Source organism: Miscanthus floridulus, chromosome 9 (genome assembly GCF_019320115.1).
Source record: "Miscanthus floridulus cultivar M001 chromosome 9, ASM1932011v1, whole genome shotgun sequence".
Lineage (NCBI taxonomy): Eukaryota > Viridiplantae > Streptophyta > Magnoliopsida > Poales > Poaceae > Miscanthus > Miscanthus floridulus.
In genome coordinates, this window is record NC_089588.1 from 46,344,954 (window position 1) to 46,365,227 (window position 20,274).

The 20,274-nt window shown below is 44.3% G+C and overlaps 1 protein-coding gene across 2 annotated transcripts; it reads right to left on the reverse strand.

The window, feature by feature from the left end:
• Positions 1-1,052: 1,052 nt before the first annotated feature.
• LOC136481855 (phosphoribosylamine--glycine ligase-like) lies at positions 1,053-5,772 on the reverse strand. Of its 2 annotated transcripts, none has more exons than XM_066479131.1 (5): positions 5,580-5,772; positions 5,010-5,429; positions 4,506-4,879; positions 3,496-4,026; positions 1,053-1,692 (listed from the first exon to the last, which is right to left on the reverse strand). In XM_066479131.1, the coding sequence occupies exons 2-5, from the start codon at positions 5,257-5,259 to the stop codon at positions 1,276-1,278; spliced, it is 1,572 nt and encodes a 523-aa protein (XP_066335228.1). In that variant the 5' UTR covers positions 5,260-5,429; positions 5,580-5,772; the 3' UTR covers positions 1,053-1,275. The 2 variants fall into 2 exon arrangements, with proteins under 2 accessions (XP_066335228.1, XP_066335229.1); XM_066479132.1 differs by having other exon boundaries at positions 5,010-5,510.
• Between the last annotated feature and the right edge of the window lie 14,502 nt (positions 5,773-20,274).

Below are 20,274 nucleotides of genomic sequence, written 5' to 3' on the forward strand. Positions count from 1 at the left end.
TTCCCAACGACGCTTAAAGCACACAAGCTAGACAGACAACTGAATCGCACAACTTTTATGGAAGCAGAAATAGGATGAACCACTGAGAAAATTCAGAGGTTTGAACAGATGATATCCGTACGTATATGGACAGCACTGAGAAAATTCAGAGGTTTGAACAGATGATATCCGTACGTATATGGACAGCAGCAGCAACATGGTTTCAGTCAGGACTTGCAGTGTCAGCATGCATGCAGATGCAGCTCGAGAATTCACACGAGAAAACCGGTTCGACCGTCGCGCTTAGATGTGTAGCTTTAATCATGAAAGTTAAAGGAGAGATAGAAGCTGCAAGTTTTATAAGGGATGGAAGACAGACACGAGATCAAGATGCTTACTGGAACACCTTGTACTTTTGTTAGTCATTTCACCAAACAGGATTGTCAGGATGATGGATTTCTAAGAAGCTATAATCGAAAGGAGTGCCAATTTAACTGTCACTTGACATGGCAAAAGCTCATGTAGCAATGAAAACGAAGAGAGAATATTTAGATTACCTCTGATGGCTGCCGCTTAGATCAGCCTGTTCGGTTGGCTGGTTCGTATCGTTGCTGGTTCGTGAAGAAGTACTGCTGGCTGGTTTGTGTGAGAGAAAAATACTGTTTCGGCTGTAAATTTACGATCGTTTACGACAAGCCATAGCCAAACGAACAGGCTCGATCACGGTCACCGGGAAAGCCGTTGCACCATAAACCAATCGAGAGGATTTACATAGAGCTGCCGCACTCAGGATTTCATATCAACTGTTTGTATTGGCGTTTTCCATCTCTCCTTCTCCTGTAGCTATATGCTGCTGTAGTTGGTCCTTGTTAGCCAATATTCTTGCTGTTGCGTTGTGTGCACCTCTGTTCTGTACTGTCAAATGATAGAGCTGGTCCAACTAGTATAGTATACATAATATGAAAACACAAAAGTATCATTAGCATTTTAATGGACAGTAACTCAGCATAAACATGTAGGAGATGTCACAATTATTTGTCAGAAAATTGAAGACACGGTCAGAATTCAGATGGTGCAATTTCACTCAAGTGTTTGTCTGGACTCTGAACACAAGATCAGTTTAAACATCTACAAATACTGAAACCAGCAGGTGTTAAAATTTGAACATGCTGCTGTTTGACCAGCAATACTTTGTCTTTCCACAACCAAAAACAGTGAAGGTTACATGTTTCCCTTCTTATTACTTGTATCACTACAAGCTCACCTTAGTTGTGGTTCTCTAAGAAAATCCCATGGTCATGGGTAGTTAGCCACTTGCTTGTGCCACAGTGCTCGCCAACCAATGTCACGCCTGAAGAACCCTTCTGGCCAATCAATAGCATCTACTGCATTATATACTCTTGCCCTTGCTTCTTCGATGTCCTTGCCCTTGGCAGTGACACCAAGAACTCGACCTCCAACGGCGACAAGATTGCCATCTTCATCTAGTGCTGTCCCAGCATGGAATATCTTGACAGCTGGAGAGGCCTCCTCAGCCCTGTCTAGGTTTTTTATTACAGTCCCCTTCTTATAAGAGCCAGGGTACCCTTGGTTTGCCATTACAACCACCATTGCCATTTCAGGTGACCAGGTAAGTGAAACATTGCTTAATCCTCCCTGGCAAGCTGATAACAGAACTTGTGCCAAATCAGATTCTAATCGCATCATCAGAACCTATAATGACAGGAATACAAATTAGTAGAGAAAAGGATAATTGGAATATAACAGAAATAATATTTCACAGGTCAAGTACATAATTATGAGATGTATTAGACAAGCACAACAAAAGCAAAGGAAATTTTCTATAAAGATCATTGAACATTATAATTACAATGTAGCAATGCATTGGCATTTTTAGTTACACCAATAGCAATCTGAAGTGATGCTGGCCTGCAATTGAGTTCCTATGTACTTAGATAACAGCTACTCCTGATACAAAAAACAATCATACTTTTTTCCTGACATGCTTTAAGATTTAATTTTGATAGGTAGTACTTTTGATCCCCAGTGTTTACAGATCCAGTAGACTTAAGATTTGTTCTTATTTAGAGGTAAAATTATATTGGTTTGTTTCCTTAATTTCAGAAGTCAGTTCCTTCAGGGTCAACTTGCCCTATGTACTGTATCTCCACTCATTAAGCAAGAATCATAGTTCCTACTTCCTAGTATTTCATCTGTCCCTGCCCTTCTGGTGCAGCTACCGGGCCTCCACTCATTAAGCAAGAATCATAGTTCCTACTTCCTAGTATTTCATCTGTCCCTGCCCTTCTGGTGCAGCTACCGGGCATCAGCATAGTCCCACTGTTGGGTCCAGTGCCATCTAAACTAAAAAAGGGCAGACCCAGTGCCGGAGGCTCCCACATGAGTGGGGTCTGGGGAAGGGATAAACCGAGACAAGACTTTCCCCCGCAAAATCTACGAAGAGGCTGCTTCGAACCCACGGACTTGGTGACTCAGTGAGATAGCTCTCACCACTGCACCAGGCCTACCCTTCTAGGGGCCATCTAAACTGGCCAAACCAAATAGACTATCATTGATGTATAAAAATAAAAATGGAACTTTTTACAGCAGATAGAGTAAAATATTGGAGTTTCCACAATTACACGAATTAGAGAAACTTTATAGTAGTTAATACTTTTTTCCCTCGAAAACTATGGTAGTTAATACTAATTAAACAAATAATATGGAACAGTATAATGGCTAGAAGATTAATCCTGAATAGGCAGATCTAGAAAAGGTATGTGTTGCAGTTACTCACTGGGCTCTGCCATTATTGTTTTCGCTATACCTTGTATCTCCTTTTTTTAGATTGCACATCGTATCTCTGATCACATAGGCTAACTCCACTATGCTATTGTGTAACACAGAAATGCAGAAATGATATATAGGGCTGCAGCCTATTCAGCTTCTCCACAGGAAGAAAATAGAGTGAGCGTTCGTTAAAGAAAAAAGAAAATAGAGTGAAATACTGGAGGCAGACCTAGAGAGCAAATCTCAGCGCAAAAGTGCAGCACAACGATAGACTCTGTTGGAAAGGTATGCAAAATTCGTTGCATTCTGTTGTCCAATGAAAATGCCTTGATTATATTGTTGTCATGTAAACCAAAAACAAAATTGCAAAAATCAAATTTAGACATGTATATAAACTATAATGCATTGGTCCGTTAGATTGAAAGTCTATTAAACAATCAGATGATTTTATTCAAAATGATCCTGGAAGCAGATGATCTCTTTCTTTCTTTTTTCATTCAGCCAGAGCTCTTTTAACATCCTTGTTTTGTGGCTGCAGATATTTAGTTTGATACTTTTTTTTGTCTGTACTACATTCTTGCTGGATGCATTCCAAAACTCTACTATACAGTAGTTAAACTGCATGAACCTTTTGATTTGATCTTGTTTTTGACAATTAATATTGTGAAACTTCTTGACCTGTAAACATACAGAAATGAATACTAGATTTTGAGATGGGTAACTAACCTGGCATTCTGGGTCACCAAATCTTACATTGTACTCAATAAGCTTAGGCAGCCCAGATTTCTTCTCAATCATAAGTCCAGCATATAATACACCAACAAACTTGCACCCTTCGGCTGCCATGCCTTTAACGGTAGGGATAATTATACTTTCCATGACTATGCGCTTGAGCTCATCTGTCACTATTGGTGCAGGGGAGTATGCACCCATACCGCCAGTATTTGGGCCAACATCACCATCACCAACTCTTTTGTGATCCTGTGCTGATTCAAGAGGCAAAACATTTTCACCATCTACCAATGCAAAGAAAGATGCTTCTTCACCCTCTAGAAATTCTTCAATGATAACCCGTGAACCAGCAGAACCAAATGAGCCTTCAACCAACATAGAGTCTATGGCTTCAAATGCCTCATCCAAAGTCATCGCAACAACCACACCCTTTCCAGCGGCCAGTCCATCAGCTTTAACAACAATAGGTGCTCCTTCTTGTTTGACATATTGTTTAGCTTCCACAGCATCCATGAATGTGCGATACTACAAGAGAGAACATAAGTGCTCACTGCTCAGACTAGCAAGGTTTGTATGGCTTAACATCTGAAATTATAAATACATACAAATGAATGAGCTGGCATTTCCTATTTTTGTATACTGACTTTGCATTTTCTCATTTTCGAGCAACAAAGTGACTTCAATTTCAAATATAATTATGAATGGTTCTTTAATATAGTTCAGCCAGAAAATCATGGGATGCCCATGGAAAATAAGAGCTGATTACTCATAGTGTATGTGACTGTTTGATATGATTTAGTATAAGAGCAGGGCTAGCAATTGTGTCAAAACAAAGGAAGTGTCTCTATGACAGTACCTAAAATGGTATATTTGATTCATTTGTTAACCTGCAGATGCAGTCACCTATATGCAGGCATCTTTCATAAACAAAACCCTGTAGCCAGACCAAGGCTAGCCTATAGGGCTTAAGCTTAACAGTCAGCATAAATTGTAATAGGAAGTACCTTGGCTGTGGGGATATTGTACTTGTCACATAGCTTCTTCATGAAGTCCTTTGATCCTTCTAACGCTGCAGCCTCTGATGAAGGGCCAAAGGTTGGTATCCCAACTTTGACAAGGTCATTCACAAGACCCGCAACAAGTGGGGCTTCAGAACCCACTACAACCATTCCCACACCCCTCTTACGACAGAACGAGATAACATCAGCACTACTGGAGATGTCCAAATCTAAGATGCAAGTTGCATCCCCGGAATGAGCAATACCCGCATTACCAGGGGCGCATAAAACTGCACTGCAAGATGGGGAACGGTTCAAGGCATAACAAAGAGCATGCTCCCGGCCTCCACCACCAATGACCAATACAGTTATCCTCTCATCTGGGGAAAAGGCAATAAACAGGCGTCAAACCAGCTTGCTCTTGAGTTTTCATTTACATTAACACACTTCATTTCAGAATGCTGAGTTGAAGATAACAAAATAACAATAATCCAGTGTCTTATAGTATACCAGAAGAAGCAGTGCCCACTTCGGTTGCTGAAGCTTTCGAGTTCCTTGCTGAAGCCCTAACAATCAAGTGACGATGGGATATGACATGCTGCATCACAACCGAAGAGCTGTCGCTGCTCCACCGCTGAGCAACGGGGTAAGACACCGAAGACTTCAAGCCAATGCACAAGTCATTATTGGCTGGCAAATCGGTGCGGTGCCTTGCAGCCAGCATGAGAGGGCCTCTGATACTGTAAGCAGCGCACGCCATGGCAGGGGAGGGATCAGCGCGGGGGCGCGGGAGCTCAGTTCAATCCCCCAATAATTCTGGAAACCAAACTGCCCCGGCAGCTAGATTGCGCTGAAGCAACAACTCCTGTAGTCGCAACCAATGTCGATCTTGCGCGCTGCCTCTGAAGAAGAACCTAGTTGAATAATCCTCTGCGGTGGACGGATTGGATCGAGTTAGAAGGGCACCACGCAGCACAATAATCCTCGATTTGGTTTTGAGTGTGAAGAGAGCTACTGTAACAGCTAGCTGTCAGAGCAAGGGAATCTATCCAAGCTAAGCTAGGAACTAGGATTACTCACCAAGAACAGAAGAAACAAACGAACATCCGGACTAAGGAGGGTGAGGCCGTGACGGCGATGGGGTCGGTGTTTGGTGAGGCAGGATCCGGCGGCGGCTGGTCGGGCAGGTGAGAGGCGGCGGCGGCGCGGCGGCGGTGGCGCAAGTTGAAGGCGGCTTCACTGCCTTGGCGATTCTGAGACCTCCTACCCAGTAATCCAGCCCAACGAAGCACGCGGAAAGGCCCAGGACGGCCCATCACTTAGGAGGCGGGCAACCTGACACCTGGATGCCGCTCCCCAGGAGCGGGTCCAAACCAAAAACAAATCTCCATCCCCTTTGCTTATCCGTCCGTCCCTCACGAGCCCATACCCTACTCATTAGTGCTTATCTACCCGGTCCCAAAGTAGCGTGGCTACTCATCCGTTCGCCCCCTTCTCCAGCGCACGCTCATGCCGCTGACCCCGCCATGGCCGCTAGGGACACACGGGTCGTGGTGCCTCAAGTCTTACCTGACAGAGCTAAGGGCACCCGCAAGCGTGGCCGATGCTGGTGGTGCTTGCGCACCGCGGCTCGCCACCGGCTCCCACCCCGCCGCCCGGAATCGACTGGCCTGGCCTTCCCTCCCCTATGTTGCATTCGTATGTGTTCAAGTGCTAGTGTTTCAGACGTTTCAAAGATATGTTGTAATTACTTCATCTTGATGTTGCAAAAGTAGATTGTGGGATGTTGCATGTGTTGCAAGTGTTTCAGAGGCATGTTGTAAGAGTTTGTTCAAAATATTTCATCTGTTTACAGATGACTGTTGCAATCTTTTTTTATCTAGATGTTGCATATGTTTCACACATATGCTGCAAATGTTTCACCTGTTCTAGTCTTATGTTACTGCAAGTGGTTTCATCATTGCAAATTTGGATATTTCGTGTGTTTCACACACATGTTGCAAGTTCGTGTTCCAAATGTTTCATCTACTTTCACGTGTGTTGCATTCAAATGTTTTTCATGTTGCAAGTGTTTTATTCTATACAGCGGGAGGCGAGTGGACTAGGCGCGCGGCGCGTCGGGGGGCCGACGAACGGCGGTGCTACGGTCAGGGCGCGCTCATCCTTAGTTGCTCATCCCGGCTATTGAGTGTTGCCCGTGCAGAGAGATAGGAGGGGTCAGGGCGACTGGCGGGCACAGAGACGGGACGAAGTGTGCGCATGGGGCGGGGCGAAGGCGGACGAGGGTGGGTTGCGCCGGCGTCCGGACGCGCGCGTCTGTCCAGACGTCCGGACGCTAGTCATGCCCGTGTTTATATCGCTATATAATAGGCGGACTTTAGTTGGATCAGCTATATTTGTGTCATTATTATATCTTCCTTGTTTCAACAAAGAACAAATGATATATTTAGATCAGCTAGTCTAGTTATTAATTGAGACTAAAAATTAATTTAAATTATTTAGGATTAGTTAGCTAGTTGGCTAGTAACTAGTTGTAGGTTTGAATTAGTTGACTAAAAATAACCTACCTACTAAGTACTAACCTTATTTAAATGATTAGTAAAATAAGGTTAATCTGTTGACTAATAAGAATATTGTCTTACTTAACAACCGGAAAATAACTAGTTGTACGTTTGACTTAGTTGACTAAGAATACTGCCTTGCTTAAGCTTAACAGTCATCTCTATGCATCTAAACAAATTCTTAGTATCTACTCCCGCATTCTGGAAAGAAATGACACTTCCAAATGCAACTTTTGCCTTCGGCTACACATGACATGCATCCGGTGGGCACTGCAGTGGAAGAGGAGAAAAGCAAAGACCACCTTGCAGTCAGGACTTGTAGCCACGTTCCCGGAACGAAACGTAAAGCGATACTTTATAATACTTTTGTATTATGAAAACATAAACATTTCTGAAACGATTTTCTTGGACGAGAGGTTATACTTTTGCGGCTCCTAAGAATCAACGGGCCAAGGGAAATCATCAATTAATTGAAAAACCTCACACATGGGCGAGAAAATCGATGGTGATCGGGTTGGACTATTTGGTAGTACCTCGCCAACCAAACCGACCCCATACATATGCCAAATTTACTGCCATCCGCACTCAATGATATCTTTTGAAAATTTTATAAAATCATTGTTGCCAAACCGAACATTCAAATTAATTTTTGATTCCGACAATATGTTTTTTACAATAAATCTTTCAAAAGAAAACCTAACTTGAATATATTTAGATAAAATTTTGTTGGAGATCATGTTTCTGATGAAGATAGAACTTATTCTTTTTTGTTAAGCAAGGCAATATTCTTGATTCAGTAAGCAATGTTCCACCTTCACAAGAAAATGTTCTATGTCCAGTATTTGAAAAATGAGAACATTTCATGTATGATGAGAACAGTTAAATAATGCCATAAAATAACTTCAAATACACCATAAAACATCTATGGCTACTGCACGAATAAGATCATGAATACATCAAAGAGTGCTATGAAATATGTAGAAAATAAAAATACAAATGGGAGAAAAGACAAAATAAAAAAAGAAAAGGAAAAATAACAAAATATGGAATGGAATAAAAAGGAAAATAGTGATAAAAAGAAATGTGTAAAGTAAAATTATAATATACCATGGAACATCTTATGGATATCGATTTATTGTGTGTGAATAGACAAAAATATATTATGAAACATCCGATGAATACTAGTTGTATATAACCCAAAATATACCATAAAATGCACAATCGAAAATATATGAACATCATATAGCAAAAACAAAGATATCTAAAAAAGTAAAAATGTCTTATATAATTTAAAATGGAGTACATAAACAACAAAAAATACACGAGCTAACATCACACAAATACACCATGTATAGAAAGAAAGAACAATTTAAATAAAATAAATATAAAGGATGGAAAAAAATAAAAATAAAACAAAAAATAAAATCCACTTAAAAAGAAAATATAGATAAAGAAATAGAGAAAACAAAAGAAAAATAAAAGGAATTCTCGTATTGGGTTCAGAGGAACTACAAGAATCTCTTTATATCTTCTGTATTGATGTGAGGATATAACCCCCGGTACCCACAGGGCTGTACATGGACCGAGCCGCTAGGGAAGGCCCAGTCCACAAGACCACACATGGGTCGCACCAGCAGTCGAGGCCCAACTTGCAAAACGACGCCATGTGAAGTACGACGCAGGTCAGCGTGCTTCGCAAGACTGCGTAAGGATCCTCGGTGATCTAGTAAATCTGCTCGGATATGCTAGATTACTGTGATATCTATAACTTCCTATCTTGTAAACCGATCAGGATAGAAACAACCGATCTGTAACCCTACCCCCAAGGCTATATAAGGCGGATAGGGACTCCCTTTGTTTTCATCTAATCATACACAATACAATCCACAAAGACACAGGACGTAGGGTATTACGTCAAGCCAACGTCCCGAACCTGTCTAATCGTTGTCTCTTGCGTTCTGTGTCACCATCTGGTTTCCTCACGCGCACCTCCACCGATTCATCTACTACTATGGGCATACCCCTCGGTAGACTGCCGACCAAATTTCGTCAACAATGGCACGCCAAGTAGGGGTTGTGCATGCTGAATTCATGGCAAACCAGATGGTCACCTTTTCAAGCTCCATGGCCCTCCTCGATCCGGGCCAGTTCTTCACGGTCGGATCCATGACCTGGATCATCGGCCCCGGCGGCAACAGGGAGATCATGGAGGTGATGCAGGATCACTATGCGCCCATCACGCCAACACCTACAATGACATCTCCAATCCTGGCCCACGTCGTTGGGTTAGGAGATCTATCAACAACGCTGATCTGATCGCATCCATCGATCGGGTCATCGACCGCATAACGAAATACCAGCTCCTCGTGGATTCGGTCCTAGACCAATCTAGAGTGAGTGACGATTTTCCTACGCTCCAAGATCGCCAAGCCGCTGTGATCGAGCGACATGCTCGACCACACCATTTGAGGCGACCAGATTCTAATCTGGTGATCACGGCTACTCCAGAGGGGCGCACGGCACGGCATCGACTGCTTCCCGCTATCGGCCTATGCTTGGCCGACTATGAGGCCCCGATGGAGAACCCACCGAGGCCCTATCCTTTTGGGCTGGAGGGTGTGGGATCTGCATACCTAAACGTCATCCACCACCTCTCCGTCGACCATGTTGAGCGTGGCCACGCCACTGATCTCTACATGATTAACCCGATTGACTCCAGTCAGCCTACGCCTATGGTCAACATGGTGGCTATTCACTAGCTTCTGGATGATTCCCCTTTTTGACCGAATCTCTCCACAACATTCTGAACAAGAGCCCCGACGATTATTCCAAAGGCTCAACCAAGACCGTATCGAGCTGCCCTGCTTTGCCTCTGGGGTTCGGGGGCGTGATTTTTCATGTTAGCCACGATAATGTCACCAAGGAGGGCGAGACCGCTGAAGAGCGCGAAGCTCATCTAGCGAAGAAAGTCGATCACCAACACCATCAAGATGCAGAAGCAGTCCAAAGGGCTGACGAGGATGGTCATGGCTCGCCCTGCCATCAGCGTAATCTAGAAGAAGCGTTCGACATGGTGGGCGACCAGCCAGTCTACTAGACTCCGAGCGCCAATCTAGTTGTTGCTTTCAACGAGCTCGACAAACTCCATCACACTCTAGAGGTCGAGAGGGTCTGGGCACATATCATAGCTGCGCAAGTCCAAGTCAATGACTTCCGGAACGATGCCCCATCTTATTCCACTACGTCAGGTAGTAGTCGCTGCTCTTGCCATGACTGAGGAGGCTAGCATCATGGTGCCGATAGCCCCCAACCTCTAGTCAGAGGTCCCTACCTCTATAGAGGATCCAGAGGCAACTATGAAGCTGATTCATGCCACGACGCACGCTCACCATGCCCCCAAGGAGGTCGCAGCGGCAACCACAACCAGGAGGTCAATCAACCCCTCCCTCATGACCTTCGCAACCACATCAACGCTGGCATAGATGTCCATGGCTGCATCGAAAATAGCAGGTCCGCACGCTACGAAGCAGAGATGGAACATCGTCGGCAATTCGATGCCAAACATGAGGGATTTGCTGCTCGTCAAGCACCACTCCCTGCCGGCGCATTAGGACTTCGCCCCTTCACCAAAAGGCTCCGAGCCATCCAGGTGGCCTGTGGACTTCAAGGTCATTGGTGTTAACACCTATGACAGAAAAGGCCAACCCTGCTTAGTGGCTAACTCTATACGAGATTGTTGTGAAAGCCACGGGGGGAGACAAAGACATCATGGCAAACTATCTTCCCGTCTTGCTCAACCAGTCTACAAATAACTGGCTCCTCAACCTATGGGAGAACTCCATCTAATCCTGGGATGACCTCAAGAAAGTCTTCACCAACAATTACATGGCCACGTGCGAGTAGCCTGGCACCAAGTATGACCTAGAGAAGCTTCATCAGTCCTCCGAGGAGTCCCTACGTGACTTCTTTAGGTGCTTCTCGGAGACAAGAAACTCCATTCCCAACATCACTGACACCAAGGCCATCGCTGTTTTCACCAAAGGGCTCTGGCACGAGCAGCTCCATGGAAAGTTGTACCGTAAGAGGCCTACTACCATCGGTGAACTAATACATATAGCAAACGGATACGCCGACGCCGAAGAAGCCGAATGGGCTGCCCACTCCGCTCACCACCAGTGCTGCAATGATGACCGTCGTGAAGATAGGCGCTATGATGACTGCGACCACTGCTGTGACGATCACGACCGCCGCGACGATTGTGATCGCCGCCAAGATGACCACGACCCTCGGCGTGACGACCGCCCTGAGAGCTCGAGAGGCAGACAAGGCCGCCATCGCCAGCTTGATAACTCGATCAACACCGCCAATACTCGGGACAAGCGCACCTACGATGCTGACTTCGGCAAGTTGCTGGACGGCCCATGCCCTATCCACAAGGATGCTAAGCACACCATGCGAGAGTGTAGAGGCCTAAAGACAACACTCAGTGGTGAATCATCGAAGAAGCCATGGCATGATGATGATGAGCCCGAAAATAGTCAGGGTGGAGAACGAGACAAAAACAAGGGCCCAGCCCACCAAGACCGCTGCCACCATCTTTGGTGAGAGAGCTATCTCTGAAGACAAGCAGGAGTAGAAGCTAGTAGCCTGACGCGACATGTTGGTCGCTACATATGACTGCCCCATCGCTGATCCCAAGTACCTCGACTAGTCAGATGTAGCACCTGATTTTAAGAGGAAAACCAGATACACACCATATGTGAGCCCAGGAAGTCAAATATCACATATAGCTATAAATAAGGGTAATATCATATGACAATGCTTATTACATAGCGTATTAGTATAAAGAATACCACCTCAGAGTATAGACAACCGAAAGATAACTCCGATCTTCATGTGAAGACTCCACTTTCACAGGGACAACTGACTGGTTGATCACAAGCCTAACTCCTTCAGACTAGCAATCTGGTACCCATCCGGGATTTTTCCAAAGATTTAAAAAGTAAAGCAAGCGTAAGTACATGTCGTACTCAACAATATAACATGGGGTTCATGAGGCTCAAAAGGTTGACTCTGGTTTAACTATGATTAGCTTTTAATTGTCACAATTTTAGCAAAGGAGTAGCAACAAGTTTATCACAAGCCCATATAAACACATGATCGAGTAAACATGAATAATGAATAGCATAAACAGTAATCATTAGTGAGCATCTTTATCATTAGTATCATCAGTGTTCATCATATATTCCGTAAGGGTTCCAAGGCCGCTCATGACCATAAGCACGACTGATATACCAGTTTTACACCCTGCAGAGGTTGTACACTTTCACTATGAGTTGTGATTTACCCTTTTGCCCGAGGTGATCAGCCTCTTGACCCACTACCAAGGAAGGTCGGTAGGGTTCACTATGAAGCCTTTCAAAGGTTCATCTGACAGGTTAGGGCCGCTAGGTTTCTGTGACCTGCGAATGTAGAGCTCCCCTTCCGACAGGCACAATGACGCGCAGCCTATACACTGAGGGATAGAGTCCACACTATATCCAACCCGGAACACACCCCTCTTGTGCCATAAAGGTAACCACTAACAAGCTAGAAAAGATCCTCATACTAAGATAAAGCCAGAGCCATATAACCCTCATAGCTGTACTGTAAGTCCCGGATGATCACTTACAGATAAGTCCTTAGAGAGAGGAATCTAGAGCACCATAAAACAGCCCAATGCTCTAGCCCCCTTGTTCCATGTTGCTAAAAAGCATCTTTTAATGTTTATTGCATATTCCATTAGTCAAGTTACAAGATCATGGTTGTAGTGGAGCACTAGCATCATACTACCCAATGCAATAACCCAAAGGTATCAAGATACAAGATAACAAAATACTAGGAAATCCTTAGTGGCAGTCAAGGTAGACATATGCACTATGAATTAAGTGATTAAAGGTGAATTGGACAACAAGGATGATCCCATGCTATACTTGCCTTAAACTTAAATCCTTCTTCAAGTCCAAAACTTCAAAGATCTGCTTCTTGATTCACCACGTATAACTCACCGACTGAACAAGATCATAAAGCACCACACAAGCATCCATGCAATCATACATGAAGCAAACAATAGATCTAAACTACAACAATACACCAAACATAAAATCAAGATGAAAAGTTTGTAAAATGAATCTACGTCTCGCTACGAACACACAGACGTGAAAAGTACTCTAATCGGAGCTACGGTGAAAAAGATACATCTACCGAAAGATTTGCTTTATACGCGAAAAAGAAAACTATAGGCTTCATTTATTTTAACTATATAAAAGCCTATACAAATTGAATTAAATCAAATTTAGATTCGAATTATAAAACTAAAGTAAAACAAATCATATTTCATTTATAAAACCCAATTGCATAATTATTATTCAAATTATAGTTTAAACTATGAAATTTCAGAAGTAGTGACATGGTAACCACTGTTACTAATGCGTAGCTCTTGTCGCTATGAATCTAACGCAACTTGAATGAGCTAAAACAGAGTTAAAATGTAGAAGATATGATTTAAACAAGATTTTCTTTAATAAAATAATAAATTAAATCTAACCTCGAATTTTAAAAGTTGAAAACATATTAATTATGCTACGGCGTACGGGCTGCTGGGCTGCCACGGCGTACGGGCTGAAGACAGAGAGGGGAAGAGAGGGGATTTTATTCTTTTCCTTTTCTATTTCTTTTATTATTTCAAATCCCAATTCAAATATGGTTTAAATTTCTTTGAACCAAATCAAGTTAAATATTAATTCAAATATTCTTTTCAATAAAAATGGAAAATTTTAGTAGGCTTTCAAAAATATAATTTATAACTTTTTAAATTCTTTCATTTCCCAATTCTCTTTTATTTCAAAGCCATTTTTTAATTTCATTAGCAAAAGCAATTTGACCCATTTTAAATTTTCAATCAAAATCACTCAACCAGATAAATCAAATGCAAGGGCATGTATGCTCAAACATGTTGCTAAACCTTATGATGAATTTTAATTAAATGAAAATTTTTATTTTCCTATATTTTATGAGCACAAAATTCAGAAATAAATTATTTTATACCTATTTTCAAAAGAGGCAAATTTTAGGGTGTTACATAAGAGTAACCGATCACCTTCTCTAGGGCCAATCAATGGTCGGACATCCCATAACCAGGGTGTTTCCCACTCATCCTAGATCCCATAATCAAGGACGTACGCTGAGGGAGCGCCCTTAACATCCTCTTCGCTGGATCTATGGAGGAGCTAGGGCTCAAGAAGGAAGACCTCACCCCCATGGACTCTCCGTTCTAGGAAATCATTCCTGGGAAGGCGTCCCTACCCTTGGGACAGATTACACTGGCAGTTTAGTTCGGCACCGCCAAGCATTTTTGCGTCGATTACGTCAACTTCCTCGTTGCCGATTTCAACATGGCGTACCATGCCATCCTCGGCCGACCAGCTCTTGCCAAGTTCATGGCCATGCCGTACTATACGTACCTAGTGCTGAAGATGCCAATGGAGCAGAGGGTCCTCTCCCTGCGCGCCAACCTAGACGTCGCCTACAACTATGAGAAGGAAAGCTTTGTGCTCACCAACGCAACTGACATCTCCATCCGCATGTAGGACTACATCGCGACTTCATAGCTGATCGCTCTGGAGGACCTAGAGATCCCAACCACGGAGGCCGCCCGAGCATCCACCAAGTCCAAGGAGGTGAAGGAAGTGGCCCTCGTCCCCGGCGACCAATCGAAGACTGCTCGAATCAGGGCTGGCCTCGAACCAAAATAGGAAGATGCGCTCGTCAGCTTCCTAAGGGAGCATGTCGATGTGTTCATGTGGAAACCTGCGGACATGCCCGATGTGCCTCGAGAGCTGATCGAGCACTCCTTAAACATCTCGGTGACCGCCAAGCCGATCAAGCAGAAGCTTCGATGATTCACGCAGGACAAAACGGAGGCCATTAGGGTAGAGATAACCCGGCTCTTAGCTACCGGTTTTATTAAAGAGGTGTATCATCTGGAGTGGTTAGCCAACCCGGTTCTTGTAAGAAAAAAGAATAAAGAATGGAGAATGTGCGTTGATTACACCGATCTCAACAAACACTGCCATAAAAGACCCCTTCGGCCTACCTCGCATTGACAAGGTCATAGACTCCACGGTCGGCTATGAGCTCCTATGCTTTTTAGATTGCTACTCTAGTAATCACCAGATCATGTTAAAGGAAGAAGAACATATCAAGACATCATTCATCACTCCCTTCGGTGTCTACTACTACACGATGATGTCCTTTGGGCTCAAGAACGCGGGTGCAACCTATCAAAGAGCCATCTAGCACTGCCTTAAGGACTCGATAGGGAAGAACATCGAGGCTTATGTCGATGACGTGGTGGTCAAGTCTAGGACTGCTGACACCCTCATCGCCGACCTCACCGAAGTTTTTGAAGCCCTGAAGGTATACCGATGGAAGCCAAATCCCACTAAGTGCATTTTTGGCGTACCATCTGATATCCTGCTAGGCAACATCGTTAGTCAACGCAGCATCGAAGCCAACCCAGAGAAGATAGCGGCGGTGACCAACATGAAGCCATCGACCTGCGCCAAGGATGTCCAAAAGCTAATAGGGTGCATGGTGGCTTTAAGTCGCTTCATATCTCGTCTGGGCGAAAAGGGACTCCCCTTCTTGAAGCTACTCAAGGCTCAATAGAAATTTGTCTAGTCATGAAAGTGCATTTGCCCCTATGTGGGTTTTGGTGTATTGATGACATCCAAATTAGGGACTAATGACATATATTGCAGCTTTAGTCCCTTGAAAGTTTTAAAAGAGTTGATCTAAGATGAAATGGTATCCCTCAATTCTTCAAGTGCAAAAAGCGGACGAACCCAAAGCACTCTCCAAAACCTTTTTATTTTGTTTTGGGTTTAGATATGCTGTACTATAAAGAGGGATGCAAATTTAGGTGGTCTGAGGAAGATGGAGTGCTCAAGCATAAAAGTAAAATCAAAAGAGAGACACAAAATCACCTCACGAACACTTGCACATAGTTCATGGACTTTTGGTAGTCAGAAGTTCTGGTGTGAGCTGGGAGTTCTGGTTGTCGGAAGTTCCGACATTTGGTGCTAGAAGTCCCGATGCTTGTTGACTTAGCCATAGCCCATCTACGCATCTTCTCTTGTCAGAAGTCCTGACGGGAGTTAGGAGTTCCGGGTGCTGGAAGTTCCTGCTCCCTCTAGAAGTCCTAACACTTCTTGACTTTGCCACCTGCGCATCTTTGCCCGTTAGAAGTCTTGACGGGAGTCAGGAGTTCTGGGCGCCAGAAGTCTCGATGCCTAGAACTTAGTCACCAGGCTCGTCATGTCTGTTAGGAGTCCTAACGAAAGCCAAAAGTCTTAGCTGCCGGAAGTCTCTGTGGCCGCCGGAAGTTTCGACAATATGTGAGCAAGACTAGTGGACTGTCTATGTGAACATTGTTTTTGTGTTGAGCCAAAAGTTTTGGAGATCTGTGTCGGGACTTCCGACTCAGATCTGAACAGTTGGATTTGCCTTTGAGTATAAATAGCTCTCTCCTCTCTTCTAACTGATAACTTATTCATTACTCACCAACCTTCATCCAACATAGCTCCCAAGCATTCAAGGCACCCCTCTCCTCTCTTCTTTGCTAACTTCTTCGATTCCCTTAGGGTTTTGAGTGAAAGGAGAGTGGATTGAGTGAGAAAATCACTTTGGCAATCTTGAGCACTTGATTTCTTCATCAAGCTGGTTGGATTTGTGTCTATTACTCTTGGGTTCTTGGAACCCTAGCCGTCTAGGCATCATCCAAGAGCTTCCATCTTGTGGAAGAGCTTTGAGAAGTTTGTATTACCCTTGATTTCTTAGTGCAAAGCTCGAGTGACCTTTGTGGTTGTTTTGAGAGAGGCAAGGAGGTGGAAGAGACTCCAACCTTTGTGGTCACCTCAACAACGAGGATGTAGGAGCTCCTTTGTGGGGTTGCCGAACCTCAGGAAAAATTCTTGTGTTCCGCGTGCTTGTTATTGTTGTTGTGATTTGTGGTTGTTCTAGTTGGTTTATCTTCCTCCCAAAACTCTCCTCCTAGGGTTTGGACTCGGTCTATGAAGTGGTGACATTTAGGCATAAAAGAAGCAACCCCAACACTTCACCTTACCACTAAGGAGTGGGGTTGTAAGATATCTTTCACTCAAAGTTCATTTTAGCACTTGTAGTATAATTCTCATAGGTGCCGAAAGTCCTAGCTGTTTGTGTCGGAACTTCCAGGTGCCAGAAGTTTCGGCCCAAACTGTTAGGACTTTCGACTATCACTGACATTTGACTTTGAGTTTACGTAGAAATTTTTAGATACGCCTATTCACCCCCTCTAGACATTGTTTAGATCCTTTTAGGTCGGAGGGCACTGACAAGGCATTCGCCGATCTCAAGCGGTTCCTCACCACACCTCCGATCATGACTGCCCCACAAAAGGATGAAACCCTGTTAATCTACATCGCAGCGACCAATCAGGTAGTCAGCACTGCCATTGTTGGTGAATGAGAAGAGGCCGGACATGCATGCAAAGTCCAGTGCATAGTCTACTTAATCAGTGAGGTCCTAAATGAGTCTAAGACTCGCTACCCATAAGTCCAAAAAATATTGTACGCCATCCTGATCACATCCCAGAAGCTCCACCACTACTTTGATGCCTACCACATAGCAGTAGTCATGGAATACTTGCTCGGCAACATCCTCGCAACAAGGAAGCCAACGGCCGCATCATTAAATGGGCGGTCGAGCTCGGCACCTATACCATCGACTTTAGGCCTCGCCACATGATCAAGTCGCAGGCGCTCGCTGATTTCATCGCTGAGTGGACGGATATGTAGACTCCTATCCCGGTCGACCACCCCAAGCACTAGACCATGTACTTTGATGGGTCTCTCAACCTCGATGGTGCTGGGGCAGGCATATATTTCATCTCGCCATCGTGGGATAAGCTTCAGTATGTCCTCCGCCTACACTTCCGATCGTCTAATAATACCATTGAATATGAGGAGACACTTCATGGTCTCCATATAGCTATTGAGCTCGGTGTTAAATGCCTCTAAGTGTATGGCAACTCTGCTCTCATAATCAACTAGCTCAACAAGGATTGAAATTGCACCAACGAGAAGATGGACGCTTACTGTGCCGCGATAAGAAAGTTAGAAGACAAATTCTATGGCGTCGAATACCACCATGTGGTCTGGGCCAATAATCAAGCAGCCAATGAGCTATCAAAGATAGGATCAACCTGGGTTGAAGTTCTAGCCAGAGTGTTCGTCTAGGACCTTATGGCCCCTTCCATCAAACAGGAGCAAGAAGGCATTAAAGAAAAACCACCTATATAGCAGATAGTCACAGCGGTCCCTAGGCCGAGCAGTGATTGGAGGGAACCTTTCATTAGATACCTCACCACTACAAACATCCTAGCTAACAACATAGAGAGAGAATGCCTTACCCGCCACAGTAAGCATTACGTCCTAGTTGAAGGGAAGTTGTACCACAAAAACGCCAAAGGGGAGCTACTCCAGAAGTGCATCTCCGTGGAAGAAGGCAAGAAGATACTCAAGGAGATCCACATCAGCACTTGCGACAACAATGCGGCCTCTAGAACACTGGTCAGGTCAAGATGGTTTCTATTAGCCATAGCTAATGCTGAAGCACTCGTTCGCCAATGTGAGAACTGCCAGTTTTTTGCTAAACAAATCCAAGTTCTAGCTCAGGCTCTGCAAACAATTCCCACATCGTGGCCCTTTGCATGCTGGGGACTAGATATGATCAGGTTGTTTAAGCTCACATCGGGAGGTTTCCACTGGGTCTATGTCTGCATCAACAAATTCTCCAAGTGGATAGAATACAAACCCCTAGTCCAAGCTATAGTGAAGAAAGCAGCTAAGCTGCTTGACGACATCATTCACTGGTTCAGCCTACCGAACAGTATCATCACCGACCAGGGGTCCACGTTCACTGGTAGCAACTTTTGGGATTTCTACGATGAAAGATGCATCTCAGTCAAGTATGTCTTCGTGGCACACCCAAGGGCCAACGGCCAAGTCGAGCGTGCCAATGGTATGATCCTAGACGCATTGAAGAAACGACTCTACGAGAAGGAATAGAAGCACCCTGGCAAATGGCTCAAGGAACTACCAGCTATGGTCTAGGGACTAAGGACCTAGCCCAGTCGTAACATCAGTGTCTCCTGGTACTTCATGGTTTTCGGCTTTGAGGCCATATTGCCTGTTGACGTCACCTTTTGAGCACCCAGGGTGGAGAATTACAATGAGGAGAACTCTGGCCAAGCTCAGCTCATTGAAGTGGATAGCTTAGAAGAGGAACATATGGTCACCTATGTTTGGATGGCAAAATACCTCGATGGCTTATGAAGATACTACAACCCTAATGTCAACGATCAATTCTTTGTGGTCGAAGACTTAGTACTCCATAGGAAACAGAAGACAGATGGGATGCACAAGCTCTCCTCACCTTGGGAGGGCCCCTTCATCATCAAGGCGGTCACCCAACCAGGGTCCTACAGACTATGCGACATGGATGAAAGAGATGTCACAAACTCTTGGCACATCGATCTGCTTAGATGTTTCTACCCTTGAAGCGTTCATTTCAAATATTTGTACCTTTCATATTTGAGTATTCAATAAAGTTTTTTACACTAATGTTTCTCCATATTGTTTTCTCCATGCTTTTCCACTAAGCGATTCTGATTCTGCATATAACATCTTAAAGATGACACGCCAACTACGCCTAAGTCAAATACCCGCACAAACCCGTTGATGCTCGGACGCCTCCAGAGACGACCCTATCTTCTATTGCTCCCTACATGTCCATGAGCATTTGCCCTCTGCATCATGGGTGGTCGGCAATGATTCCTTAGCGATGCCCTATTCTTTCCACACGCACACGACCCTTGCACCTCGCGTTACGGTTAACAGGATAGCTAGGGCTGGGGACTCAGCTACACACTACTGATCGGATGGTTTATATCAAATATAAACACAAACACACCATAACAACAAGCTTTCAACAAAGGTTGCTAAGCACTACTATACAATGATTCAGCATAAGTTTTTATCTATGGAGCACTGCTCCCCCTTCATTGAACAGGTCAACGTCTCTAGCCAACCTCTTCGTCGGCTCTTCCACCTCATCCTCCAGCCTGGTGATCT